Source organism: Apteryx rowi, unplaced genomic scaffold, assembly GCF_003343035.1.
Source record: "Apteryx rowi isolate R43461 unplaced genomic scaffold, aptRow1 scaffold_249, whole genome shotgun sequence".
Lineage (NCBI taxonomy): Eukaryota > Metazoa > Chordata > Aves > Apterygiformes > Apterygidae > Apteryx > Apteryx rowi.
Window position 1 is genome coordinate 533,375 of NW_020448852.1, and position 12,382 is coordinate 545,756.

Genomic DNA, 12,382 nt, shown 5'->3' on the forward strand with positions numbered 1-12,382 from the left:
CCTTAAAAATGTAGCAGAAGTGTATTAAGTATGTTTGGCCTGTGTATTGCCATGTTCTGTCCTTTAACCCAGTCCTGAGACATGCTATGTATTTGGAAGGAATCTGAGTCAGAAAACTTTCCTCAGATATATTTAGGACATAACTATATGAAGCATTTCTGAAAGAAATCCAACCTTGCTAATAATGTCTAGTTCTCATTTTGTGCATTACTGAAACTGCATTTCTGGAAAAAAAGAAAAAAAGAAAAAAGCATTGAGGCTTAGGGGTTTTTCCCTGAAGTACTAAAGTGTGTAGTGGTGGCATGGGTCAAGAGTTGGGCTCTCATCCAGACCCGTATGCATCATTTGTCAAGAGGTAACTAGAAAGAGCAACTAATTACAATGCACCTACTGAGTGTTTTCTCTTTCAGAAATTCCTCAGAATAACCCATTTATACAGATCAACTTCTACTCTCCACTGCAGCCACTTGCATTTTAAAAAACTCCTGTATGTAGAAAGCATGCTTCTGCTGAAATGGAATAAAAAAATGAATGTGCTTGTGTGTGTTTGCATGCTTGTGTGTGAGAGAAAGACAGATACCAAGCAGTGATTTGAGGAATTGTTCCCTCTTGGTTGAAGCTAAATAAGTTCAGCACTGTTGTGAGGATTCATATTTCTGTAAATGCTGATGAAATTATAATATAATTCAGTTTAAAATAGAATATTGGTTGTATCCCTACTTTTTTCCTCCCCCCTTAGTTAGGAGACTATCCTGAAGCACATTAGCGGTTCTTTTGTGGCAACCAGAATTGATTTAGTAAATGGATCAGAATTCTCTAGTGCTTTATGTACTTTTAGCAGAGCAGTAATTGCTTTCTGCACAATAATTCCAAAAGTTAATTGCGATTAATAGTGCTTTAGGTGGAGGTCATGTACGAAAGCTGAATATAAAATCTATATTTTTTGAAAAAAAATCCTTCGTCAATCTTGGTAACGAATTGAATCCTATGTATTTTCACCATTTCAAGCCTTACCACCTGTGTGGTAAATACTCTAAGGTAGGCTGTGCAATCTCGTACAAAAAAACCCAGATCTTGTTTCCCATTCTAGAGGAAAAAAAAGATAGGTGTTTGTTCTCAGAGGATTTTTTTAAGGCAGAGGAAAACGTACTTTCTTTTTACCTGAGGAAAACTGCGTTCATTTGCACCATCCTGCCTTTATGTTGAGGAGTGAAGAAGGGTAGATCACAAGTTTGTCTGAAGAGTTTAGTTACATAACTGTTTCTTTTATCTTTTTATTTTTTTTTTGCTTTGTTGTGCGAGAGGGAGCCAAACAGTGAGGGACAGGGCAGCTTTCCAGCAAAATTAAATTTTATTTTTTTAGGCAGAAGTGGTGTCCATCTGAAACAGATCCACCGCCTTGCAGCACAACCCCGGTGACAGTGGTGCGTCGGGGGCCTGGTGGCTGGGCTGCCTTTCCCCAGGCTGTCTCCGCTACGCCGCCCGTGATAAGGGGGCGAATTGCGGCCCCGTGCGCGGACTTCCGCGACCCCCAGGCGCTGGGGTACGCCGGGCTGCTGCGGTCCCCCCGGGCAGGAGTCGCAGGGAGTCAGTTCCCTCCGCTCGAGCCCGGGATGGAGGTAGCCACTAAAGAGAGCCTCTGTGCTGCCTTTCCTTCGGCTTATTTCGTTTTTTTCTGTGGCAGGAGATCGCCGCTGTAATCTTATATCGCAGTTCTCAAGGGGCCGGATTTGCTCTTAAAGAGCACGTCTCCAGTAGAATGGATTTGGTGCCAGGTTGCAGGTGATCTCCTTGGATACACATGAAGGGTTAAAGGAGTTATCAAATATCATGTCACAATTGCAGCTTTTGTGCAAGGCCGCTTCAGGCTTGTGGCCTTCCTCAGCTGCATGGAGCAAAGAAGTGACCGCGTGTGTCTTCGCAAAGGCAATACTCACGCGAGTTACTTGGCGAAGAAGGGAGCTCATGACACGTCTTTCTAGGAGGCCAGTCAGGGTATTTTTTGAAATATTTGAAGAGTTGTGGTGCCTGTGAGTGTCCCTGTGTACAGAGCCGACGCTGTGCCTTGGGACCGTGATGTGAGGGTATGGCTTGGCTGTCAAATCCTGTATGTCCACACGAAATAGAAGTCTTGTTTGGGGAAAAGCGTAGGCGGTTTTAGCACATCCTTGTTTTATGTGTATAAATGCATTTTATTGCATTTTAAATGCTTTCCTCTTATATTTGAGTAAGTTTCTGGTAAGAATAGGTACAGAAAAAGGCACCAAAAGCAGTGTCCATTTGGCCCACTAATTCAGCCACACAAAATGGTGACCTTGCCCTGCCACCATTTTGTGTCCTGGGTGGCAGTTAAAACAAAATTTAACAAAAGTTAAAACTTGGCCAGTGCCTTTTCTGGTGCACCACAAACCTTTCCCAGCGCGCCACAAACCTTTCCCCCCCGGGTAGTCTGAAAACAAAATGGGTTTCTTTGGATATGAGAAAGGGCAAGGACAAGGAGGTCCTGCACAACCCAGGATGGAGATTACTTACAGTTTCAGGGTTGCGTTTCAAAACTCACTGTTTCAAAGATTTTCCAGTGAAAGTGAGAAATGTAAGAACTGTAGCTTTAGAAACCTGCGTTATGGTATTTTATAATTTGGCTTTGTATATTGTGGTACTTGCCATTAAAGCTCTGAAGGGATGAATGTGAATATTTTTTTTATTTATTTGTTTGAATTCCATTTAGTTTCTGTTCTGCAACTCCTGTTAATGCAAGGAATCATTGCTTGCATGAGCAGTTTCATTAACTGCATGGAAAAATGTCATGTATAAATAAAGTTTAGTAGATTAAACTTCTTAAATTTATTTAAATTCAGAAGCGTATTTATTTAACATGTTCTATAAAACTTTGTTATAGCATTAAAATAATTTAATAATATTGCATTGACAAAAGTAGCTTCTATAACTCATTTGAAAGAATTTAATAATATGAAATGCTGTACTTCTTTTGTTTTCAAAGTTTCATTTGCTAGTCTGTGTATAAAGCCTGTTCTGTCATCTTGTCATGTCAAGCCTTATGGTAATTTTTCTTGCAGAGAGTTCATGCAAGAGAAGTGCCTGTCTTTTTTAGCCAAATTCCAAACCCATTATGAGACAGGGACTCCACATTAATCTTTTTTGATGAAGCTCATTTTTCTCACTGTCYCATAGCAGTTTCTGATCCTGTTCTCACTGAATTCCTGTTCACTTAATCCATCTAAACTGGAGTGAGATCAGTCCTATAAAATCACTGCTTCTGCAAAGAAGTGTACTGCGTTTATAACAGTGTATACCTTGTATCCATATGGCTTATTTTCARATATGATGTTGAGTATAAGAGAAGCTAATGTGAAAGTTTTGCAAGGAGCATGGAGCTCTCTTCCAGAGCACTTTGGTCTTTGCATTTGGATTTGATTCTGTTCAAAGTCTTTGGCATTCAGTAAAGTGGTTTTCATCTCATTCAGCAGCCTGTGATTAGCCACTGCTACTTTACTGAAATCACTGGGAGTTCTTCCTGTAACTTTTATTTGCTTTGCATGAAGCCATTAGGACTTTTGCCTTGCTTAAATACTTCTTCTGTGGGCAAGATGATACTCAAAATATGAATTTTGTAATTTTCTCAAAAGCTGAGATGATGAATGCATATACTATTTAACAACCATTGTTTTTTAAACAGTCAGGAGCTGTACATGGAACACAATTCTTTATTCTGTTTCAGTTTGCACTTGTACAAGTAACGGACTAACATACTGTGTTATTAGTATTCATGACATTTCCTTAATGAAACTTTTCAGTGAATAACTTTATAGTCAGATTGGTAGTTAAACTTCATAAAGTTAAGTGAGTAGGATTCTCCAACAGAAGGTTTCAGGCTGCACTTTAAGAAGCATCTTGATTGTTCACATTTTTAAGGTTATTTTTGTTACATTAAATTAAAACTAACTGCCTAGACCAATTAGTTCAGGTAAGATGTTAAAGCACAGAAATTTGGCACTCTTTTCCGAGTTAAATATACAAGACTCTTAACAAGTAGTAACACGCTTTCTAAAATTGCATTTATTTTATAATTACTAGGACATAGTTTAAGCTAAGTGTTATATTTATACACACACACATGTGTGTGTGTAGTGCGTATATATATGGTTGTGAAAAGCTTGACAAAACATTTTTTATATCAAGATTAATTAATTAAGAGTTTGAGAATTTTATATTTTGATAATTTTACAGTTTCAGATGTGGCTGTGTAGTAAGGAAAGGTAGAATATTCTCAGTGAAAAAAAATCTGCTGACAGATAAGGTTTGGGTAAAGGATGGGTTTGAATAGTTATAATTATGGAATGGTGCTGCATAATTTAATAGGGGTGAATGCTGTAAGGTTCTATGAAATCTAAATTAGATCCTTAAGAAATCAGTTTGAAACTTTGTAGAATTTAAAATTCAATTTCTATAAAATTTCAAAATCAAATCTAACTTCTTTAGGAGTTTGACCAGTCAGGATTTATCAACCCCAAGAATTGTTGGGCCTTAAAATAGAAGCATAAGTGTAGTTCAGAAAATTACTGTAACATTGATAAGAGTGGGAAATAGACTACTCCTTTCCAAGTAAGTCCCTTTTTTCTATTTATGTGGTATGTGAATATTGATCTAATATAATACTTATTTTTAACAAGGTTTGAGAACTCAGGAAGTTGCTGTTACTTGATAAGCTGCGTGATTAGTTGGAAGCCTTGGATGGATTCACATGGGCAAATTTTGCATAGATGTCAAACATCACCCACAATGCACCAGTTTGGGGGTGTTAGTGAAAACACACTCTTTATCCAAAAATGCCAGACAGAAAGTGTGTTAATTTAATTCTACAGCTTTTACTATACTTTTATACTTTTCTGTGCTTTCTCACAGTAAGCACTAGGATTATTAATGTGGGTAAGATTTTTCAAAATGCTCTAACCTCATGTTTCTGGCTGTTGGAAGAAATGAGTCAGGAAACTGGCTGAGCTTTCCCCTTAAGTTTCTAATATTGGTATGTAGGATCTAGGGATCTATACTGGTATGTAGGTTTCCTACTAAGGAATATTTACAGTTAGAAGGCATGGTTCCAGTGTTGTCACTGTCCCAGCTGCTCAAAGAGTGCATTAGTATCCGGAGCAATAATCAGTATAACGTAGCCTCCTCCGGATATCATTCATAGGTTTCAGAAAACCTCTTGATCCATCTTTATTATATTTTTGTTTCAAAAAGGTCTTTAATTAGTTGAAGGCATGTTTCATTCACACTTTTAAAAATCAGTTTATAAATTTTATTTTTATAGATGCAATCATGCCAACATTTCATAAATGTTGATGCTACCCCAGAATGCTTAAGGCTACATTAGCACTTGCAGAAATAAAGATTCAGGATAAATTCAGCCTTGCTGAAATTTTGGTTAACCTATACCAAGACTGAATATAGTCCTCCTTTTTAAGATACAAAGTTTTCAAAAACAAGATTGTACAGCACTACTCTTGATCCTGTTCCTTGGCATTTGATAAATAGCTTAGTTTCAGAAAATTTTTAGCATCCAGCAGATGATTTATTTAAAATCTTTATGAAAATACAGTAGCAAGACTGTTCTTACACAAGTGGATGGATAAAAATTATGCTTAGTTATGGGTCACTATAAATTTTTGTGGTGAAACTGAAATGCATGAGGTGAAACTTTATTTTTATTCTCTCCATCCACATTTATAACTTACTGTTGTGAGAAAATAAGGAACCTAAATTGCAAAAATACTTTTCACAYAAAGGTCACAGTCAAAACTATAAACTGTGGAAAAAAGTTTCAAGACAATCAAGTTCTCAGATTAATCCTTTCACTTTCAGCCTTTTTTCTTTCTAATCTTATCAGTGTTAGATCCTAAACGTTCAGAAACTGAAGTGGAAGCAGATTTTTCAAGTTTAATTCTCAGACTGTGCAGACTTCAGACACATAGCTAGAATATTCCTCTGCCATAAAGTCTAACGAGTGCATCAGTTAAAGCTCTTGTAAAATGTGTTTTAGCTGTCTGTGGGGGGTGGTTCTGTCCTTTACATTTTATAAGGCAATTCCTAGCTACTTAACCAAGACACATAAATGTGCTTTCTATTTAGTAGATGTTTCTGAGAATTGCCTTGCATACTGCCTGTGAACCTCTCCTGTTCGTGCTCAGAATTTGTACAGGGGACATGTATCATTACTACTTAATTATACACATAGATACACAAAATCTAAAATTAGATTTTTTTTTTCCAGAGCAGCTTTAGGTCATATTATTGATAATGACAGACAGGTGTGTGTTTCTAACCTTATGAATTCTTATTTATTATGCATGCAAAATTAATTTGATTAATTTAAAAACAAAGATCCAGTCCTGAGAAATCCTGTGTGTCTCATATTACATATTCCCATTATGTAAAGTAGACTTACTGCAAGTGGAAATATTTGCAGCAGTAGGATCATACAGTGACTGGCCTTCGGCCTGGCATACAAGCTGGAGGAATAGGTATAGTTTTCATCTTCTGGACTGCTGCGTAGGAGCAAAGTAAAATTGGGCTGTGGTCAGACAAGATGATAAAGTTAGTAGTAAATCACCTGGGTTAGCTCAGAAATTCTGTCACAACTCCTTTAGCCTTTGCCTGATTTGTGTCATTCCTAGAAACTTCCCGTGGAAAGTTTGCGTCTGTATCCATGATGCTGCTTTTGGAATTGCTTGCCTGCTGCAGTCTTTCTTTCCCCATTTTCTCTGCTCCCCGGCAGAGCTAGCCTCTCCCTGGATGGGTCCTCACAAGGCTTCAGACTCCAAGGAGAATGAATATATTTCCACCTTCCCGTTCATTTTAGTATTCAAAACCCCTTTAGGGACATAGCAGTCTCTGCATTCCTTTGGCGCATCTGAGGACTGAAAGAGGAGGTGCAGTTTCGCCCAGTCTCCAGCACACCTCTATTTTAACAGCCGTGGCAAAGCCTCGTTTGTATAATCTAGATATTACACTGCGCTACACAAAAGAGCACAGTGATTTATACATCAACAGTCACTTTTCTTGCCATAGCATTTCATTGTTCTTTTTCCCTAAATCTGTAATTACGTGTCTTTGTCCCGCTACATGCTGCTTCACAACAAATATAATTCTCACACRGGCTTTGTGAGTGAAAATAATCCCACTCAATTAGCACAGATCATAAACTTGCATTGTGTAGGAGCAAGCAGTTGTGAATGATAGATTTGAAATTTGGGGCATCACATCAGTCTTTTTTCTAATTTAGCAAGTTGTGTTCCAGTACTAATACTTGCTGGTGGGCTTTTTTAGCTAAGCAAAAGGGTGGAGGTAATCTATGCCCAGAGCTTTGTTCTTGGTCCTTAATATCCTAACAAGCCTCCAGGAAGACTGCCTGTGAATAAGCTAGATTTACTATATGTTTTGTTTAATGTTAGTGCGTGGAGAAGGGGGTTCATTAGGAAGCTGTTGTTTCAGTCAGTTTTTCAGGCCGATTCTCCATTAAGGAAGATCTTTGGAAAAGGCTGGCAGACAGGAGAAAGGGGAAAGTAAGTCAGGCTTTTAGATCTGTGATATAAGGGACATTGTATTATTGGCTGTAGTTTTGAAGCCGTACTTCCTGGCCTGAATTGGAACAAAATATGTCTTCGGGAGAAGAACAGAAAACCAAAACCCAAACCTGTTGTGGCTCTTGTCCTTGTAAGATCAAGGCTTCTCGTTTTGTGGATGAATCAATACTATAAATAATTATTTATACTTTCCTTTCATGAAGAAGTGATAAAGTTTGCCTATTAATTAGTTATAAAAAAGATATATGATGAAGTCTAACCCAAAACATTAAAGCTCACTGCCAGTCTGTGTAAGAAGTCTTTATCTGTACTAAGGCAAAAGCACAGCCACATTTCACTTGTGACACAAGAAAAAAAGTTAAAATACTTACTGAAGGTGGAGTTTGTGAAGAGAAGAGATCATGGTGAAATGATCACACTGTCATGCCAAGAGCATTATCAGAAGTGTGCGTTCCTTGGGTCAGGGAGTTTTCCTATCTGCTGTTAGTTTGTAAGCAGAATTCCTGATGAATGATTGGTATTGCTTTGTGTTATACTATTACCAATAGCAGTAATCAGCATTTTAATATGTTGTTAAATCTTAAGGACTAAATTGTTTTCTTTCCTGCGTTTGGAGGAGGTTTGGCAGATTTTTCCTGTCATTCTCCCATGTCCAAAATTAGCACAATATGTGCAAGTATAGTAGAAATGTTACCAAAATGGAAAAACAAGATTGTAACCCCTCGTACTTTGCACTGGCTGTTATAGATAACCCACTGTGGAAGAAACCATGGTGCCTGCCAGAGACGCAAAACCTTCTAGAGTTCCCAAAACTGGGATAAAGGCTATAAAACTCAATCCATCTGTAATTTCTAAGATTTAAATAAACATCTTGTTGATATTAAATTGAGTCAGGCACAAGCTATTAAGAACTGGTTTGCTCACTCTGTCATTTTGGTTTGGAAACTGCTTGTTTGTTCTTTTCTGCCCATTCCAATTGCTTCTTTTCTGAGTGATTTTTATCAACTGTCTCACATTTTCCCTTTCTCTTTTTTTTTTTTCTTTCTTTCTTTCTTTTAGATTCCTTCCTGGACAAGGATTGGTACTATATCCACAGATAGGAGACAAACTGGATATTATATGCCCAAAGGTGGACTCTAAAACTGTTGGCCAGTATGAGTATTATAAGGTCTACATGGTTGATAAAGACCAAGCAGATAGCTGTGCTATTAAAAAGGACAATACACCTCTACTCAACTGTGCCAAGCCAGATCAAGATGTTAAGTTTACCATCAAGTTTCAAGAGTTCAGCCCTAATCTCTGGGGCCTGGAATTTCAGAAGAACAGAGATTATTACGTCATATGTAAGTTCAAAATAACAGTTGTTCATTCTTTACTATATATGTACATTATAAGCAAACTAAGGAGAATTTGAATGGGTTTGTATTTTTTTCTCTGAAAATATTTTCTTGACAACTTGTTTTAAACATATTTCCATAGGGCCTCTGTCTCTTTTTTCTGTGGACTGTGTAAATCAAATTAGACTGTACTTTTATGCCTGTAAGGGGCTTCTTCTTTTGTGCAAAATTAGTAGTATTTTGTGTCTTATATTTATATTGAAAGGTTGTGTGCAGCTAAGTTATGATGTGTTTCCTGCCCACAGCTCCACAGTAGTGCCACACTATTGGCCTCGCCCCAGGATGCCTTTACCCTGGGAGTAGGATGGCCACGCGGCTCTGAGCTGAGATGTATGAGATGGTTTGCTGAGAGTGATGCTGGGATTCTTGCAGGAAACACCCTTTTGCCACTCTGGTTGCCCACTTTGTCAGTGTAATTTCACCACAACAGATACTGGTGGACTTTGGTTAAGCATGCATAGCTGCATACATACTTACTGTGTCCATACCATAGCTAGGAGTGTTCTTGGGTTGAAACCTAGATCTAGCATGATCTTGAGTTTCGTCCTTTTTCATGGTCTTGAACTTGTCCAAAGAGTGTGTATGACATGGGAATGTGTCCAGCARTTTAGACTGTGTGAGTTTTAGTCTGATCAGGGTCTAATGCTTCAAAGATAATCTAGAGGTACACACTGAGTTCAGGGGTTCAACTTACTAATGGTGTGTAAAGTTAATGACGTATATCAGGAGTTAGTGTAAGCTGAGACTTCAGCAATACAATGATTTACATTAGTTTTGATTTTGTCACTGTAATACTATGGCCTGAGGATCTCATTCAGCCCCTGGGGACATTTGAGGTCTTGGAGCTTTGAGCAAGGATCACCAGTTAGTAGGAGCTGGGTGATTTCTATGCATTGGGTTTTCTGCAATTACAAGGAAGTTAGATATTGGCCCATCTTATTTCTCCCATCTCCTTGAAAACTGGATTATCAAAAAGCGCTGATAACTATTTCGTGTAATGTCTGCTACTCTAAGTATTTCTTAATTAAAATACTGTTAATTTTACAAGTGCTTAAAGCATGTATGTTTAAAATGTAAATTAAAATATGTTTGATATGGAATTAATAATCACTTCCTAGTTATATCCATATTGGTACACACTGTATTGTTATGTATAAAGTAGGTTGTATATCACAGAAAGTAAGAAACAATTTACTGTAATAAATATATATATAGAAATGGCATAATTAACTAATTAACAAATGTGGGAGATATAAAACACCATTTATTGTTTTTTAGGCTTTGACAAAAAGATYTCTTAACGTGGATGATTTTTTTGTTTAGTCAGTGGGTATATAAAAACCTGATTCCACTTAGGCAACATTTCACTTCAGCAAAGTTCCCACCAAATTCCAGTGAGATTTCCCTGGATAAAAACTGCAAGATTAGATTTTGAGAGACAGTTGTCTATAATTCCAATGAAAATGTGTAACATAAAAATGTCCATGCTAAAATAGTTGGTTTTAATGATGAAATATGTTCATTATTTAATGCTGCATTTAAAAAAATCTGCAGCAGACCAGCTATAATGGAATAAATGGCACTGTTATAATTATTCCTTGAAAATTATGGGCACAAATGGAACTTTCTGATAGACTGTCAGTTCTGTCATATCTATGTCATGGATTTACCCAGAGAATTATGAAGTATGGCTCATTTTCATTAGTTTTGTATAATTATTTCATTACAGCAATAAGACATAATAGACATTGCATTTCCTGGAATATTACAGGATAGTTTGGTTGATAGAACTTGCTCAGCTTTCAGCTTAATGCCTCAGAAATCACACTAGCCTTGCAATAATACTGGAGTGCCATAGGATATTACTTTCCCGGCTTCTGGCATAAACATTTGGCTAAGTTATCACTATATTGGTAGTATACTAACCCAGCTGGGTTAGTATACCCCAGGAGGGGTACCTGTACATTTTAGTAGGTTTGAAAAAAAACCTCAGAATCTAGACATCCTGAAGCCAAAACTCTTGCTGTTCTGTCATCCAGGGAGAAAACAATGAACTCAGTGATGTCAGTCTTAGAAATACTAAGTGGGTAAAAAATTAGATCAAGGCTCACCTAGGACAAACCAGTTTAGAGATACACTCTAACTAGGTAGGATTTCAACAGTTCTTGTTCAAAAGCTTATGATCTGACACAGCCTTGCAAGAAATAAGTTCTGGTAGTCAGGACATTTACTGTCAATTTTATAAATAATGTAATACATCTTAATCTTGTGAGGACATAAACTTAGTCTTAATCAGGACATAAACTATTTGTATATATCCCTATTCCCAGGCCTATAATTTAACAGGTGTGCTCAAGCCCAAAAGAGGAATGTACTGGGTCTCCTACTGACTCAGATACACATACATTGGTACTCTTTTCATTCTTTCTTTTCTGGTTTTGGGGGGATTTTTGAGTTTGTCTTTTTTTTTTTTTTTTTTGCATTGGAGTGAAGGTGACAATGCATTTTATATGCAAGCTTCTGATTTTGAGGTATTTTAGAATCTTGCATTACCTCGACTAGACAGCATTGAATGAATCTGAGATGAGAGTTTACTGAGCCCTGTATTTTTACAGGATTCATTGTGGTTGGGTCTACAGCATGAATCTCATACTGTTCGTATTGACAGGCTGTTGTTAGCCCTTAACGTGTTTTGTGGATTATCACATGCCTTTATCATCTGGCCATTATTTGAAAATGCAGTATATTTTACTAATAGGTGATTTGTGGAGCTGTATTAAACAGTAAAATCTCAAATCAGATTAGTCATTCTGGGAGCCTTTGTGTAGCAACTTAAAGGAGTTATAACACAGGATAAAGAAGGTTACTGAACCCTGTGGACTTTCAGGGAAATGTGATTATACATTAATTCTTCAGGCCATAATTTTATATCACCCAGATATATTAACCCACATATATCAAAAAGATCTTTTCTACWCATTACTTCCCTTGGTCTAAGCATATAAACACAAAGATGTAACTTTTCTTGTTCAACAATTAGATTGTAGAAGTATCTTTGCAATTTTAAAAAGTAAAAATGTAAGAGAGAAGTTTCTGAACTGTTTTTCACATTTAATGGTACTTTAATCCAAAAACAATCCATTTTCTGCAACAGCAGCAGAGCAAAATGTTCCTCGGTGTAAGAGTATCAGGATTCAAAGAGTTAATGCTGCTAACAGCAGTATTTGGAAAGATGATACTGCATGGTATTGTGAAAGTGAATAAATGATGTAACAGAATGTCCTTGCTTTTCTCTTCTTTGCCATCATCAATTTTTGGTTCCTTGGAAATTAATACATTCATTTTCCTATAGTTACCTGCTTTCTTTCCAGCAGAACTGGG

The 12,382-nt window shown here is 37.1% G+C and overlaps 1 protein-coding gene across 1 annotated transcript in view; it reads left to right on the forward strand.

Annotated features, from left to right (window-relative positions):
- The window catches only part of EFNB2 (ephrin B2), a 44,545-nt gene that overhangs the window by 12,770 nt on the left and 19,393 nt on the right, over positions 1 to 12,382 (forward strand). Inside the window, exon 2 of the mRNA XM_026066812.1 lies at positions 8,664 to 8,947. Coding sequence (XP_025922597.1) covers positions 8,664 to 8,947 — 284 coding nt within the window. The remainder of the gene's footprint in view (positions 1 to 8,663; positions 8,948 to 12,382) is intronic.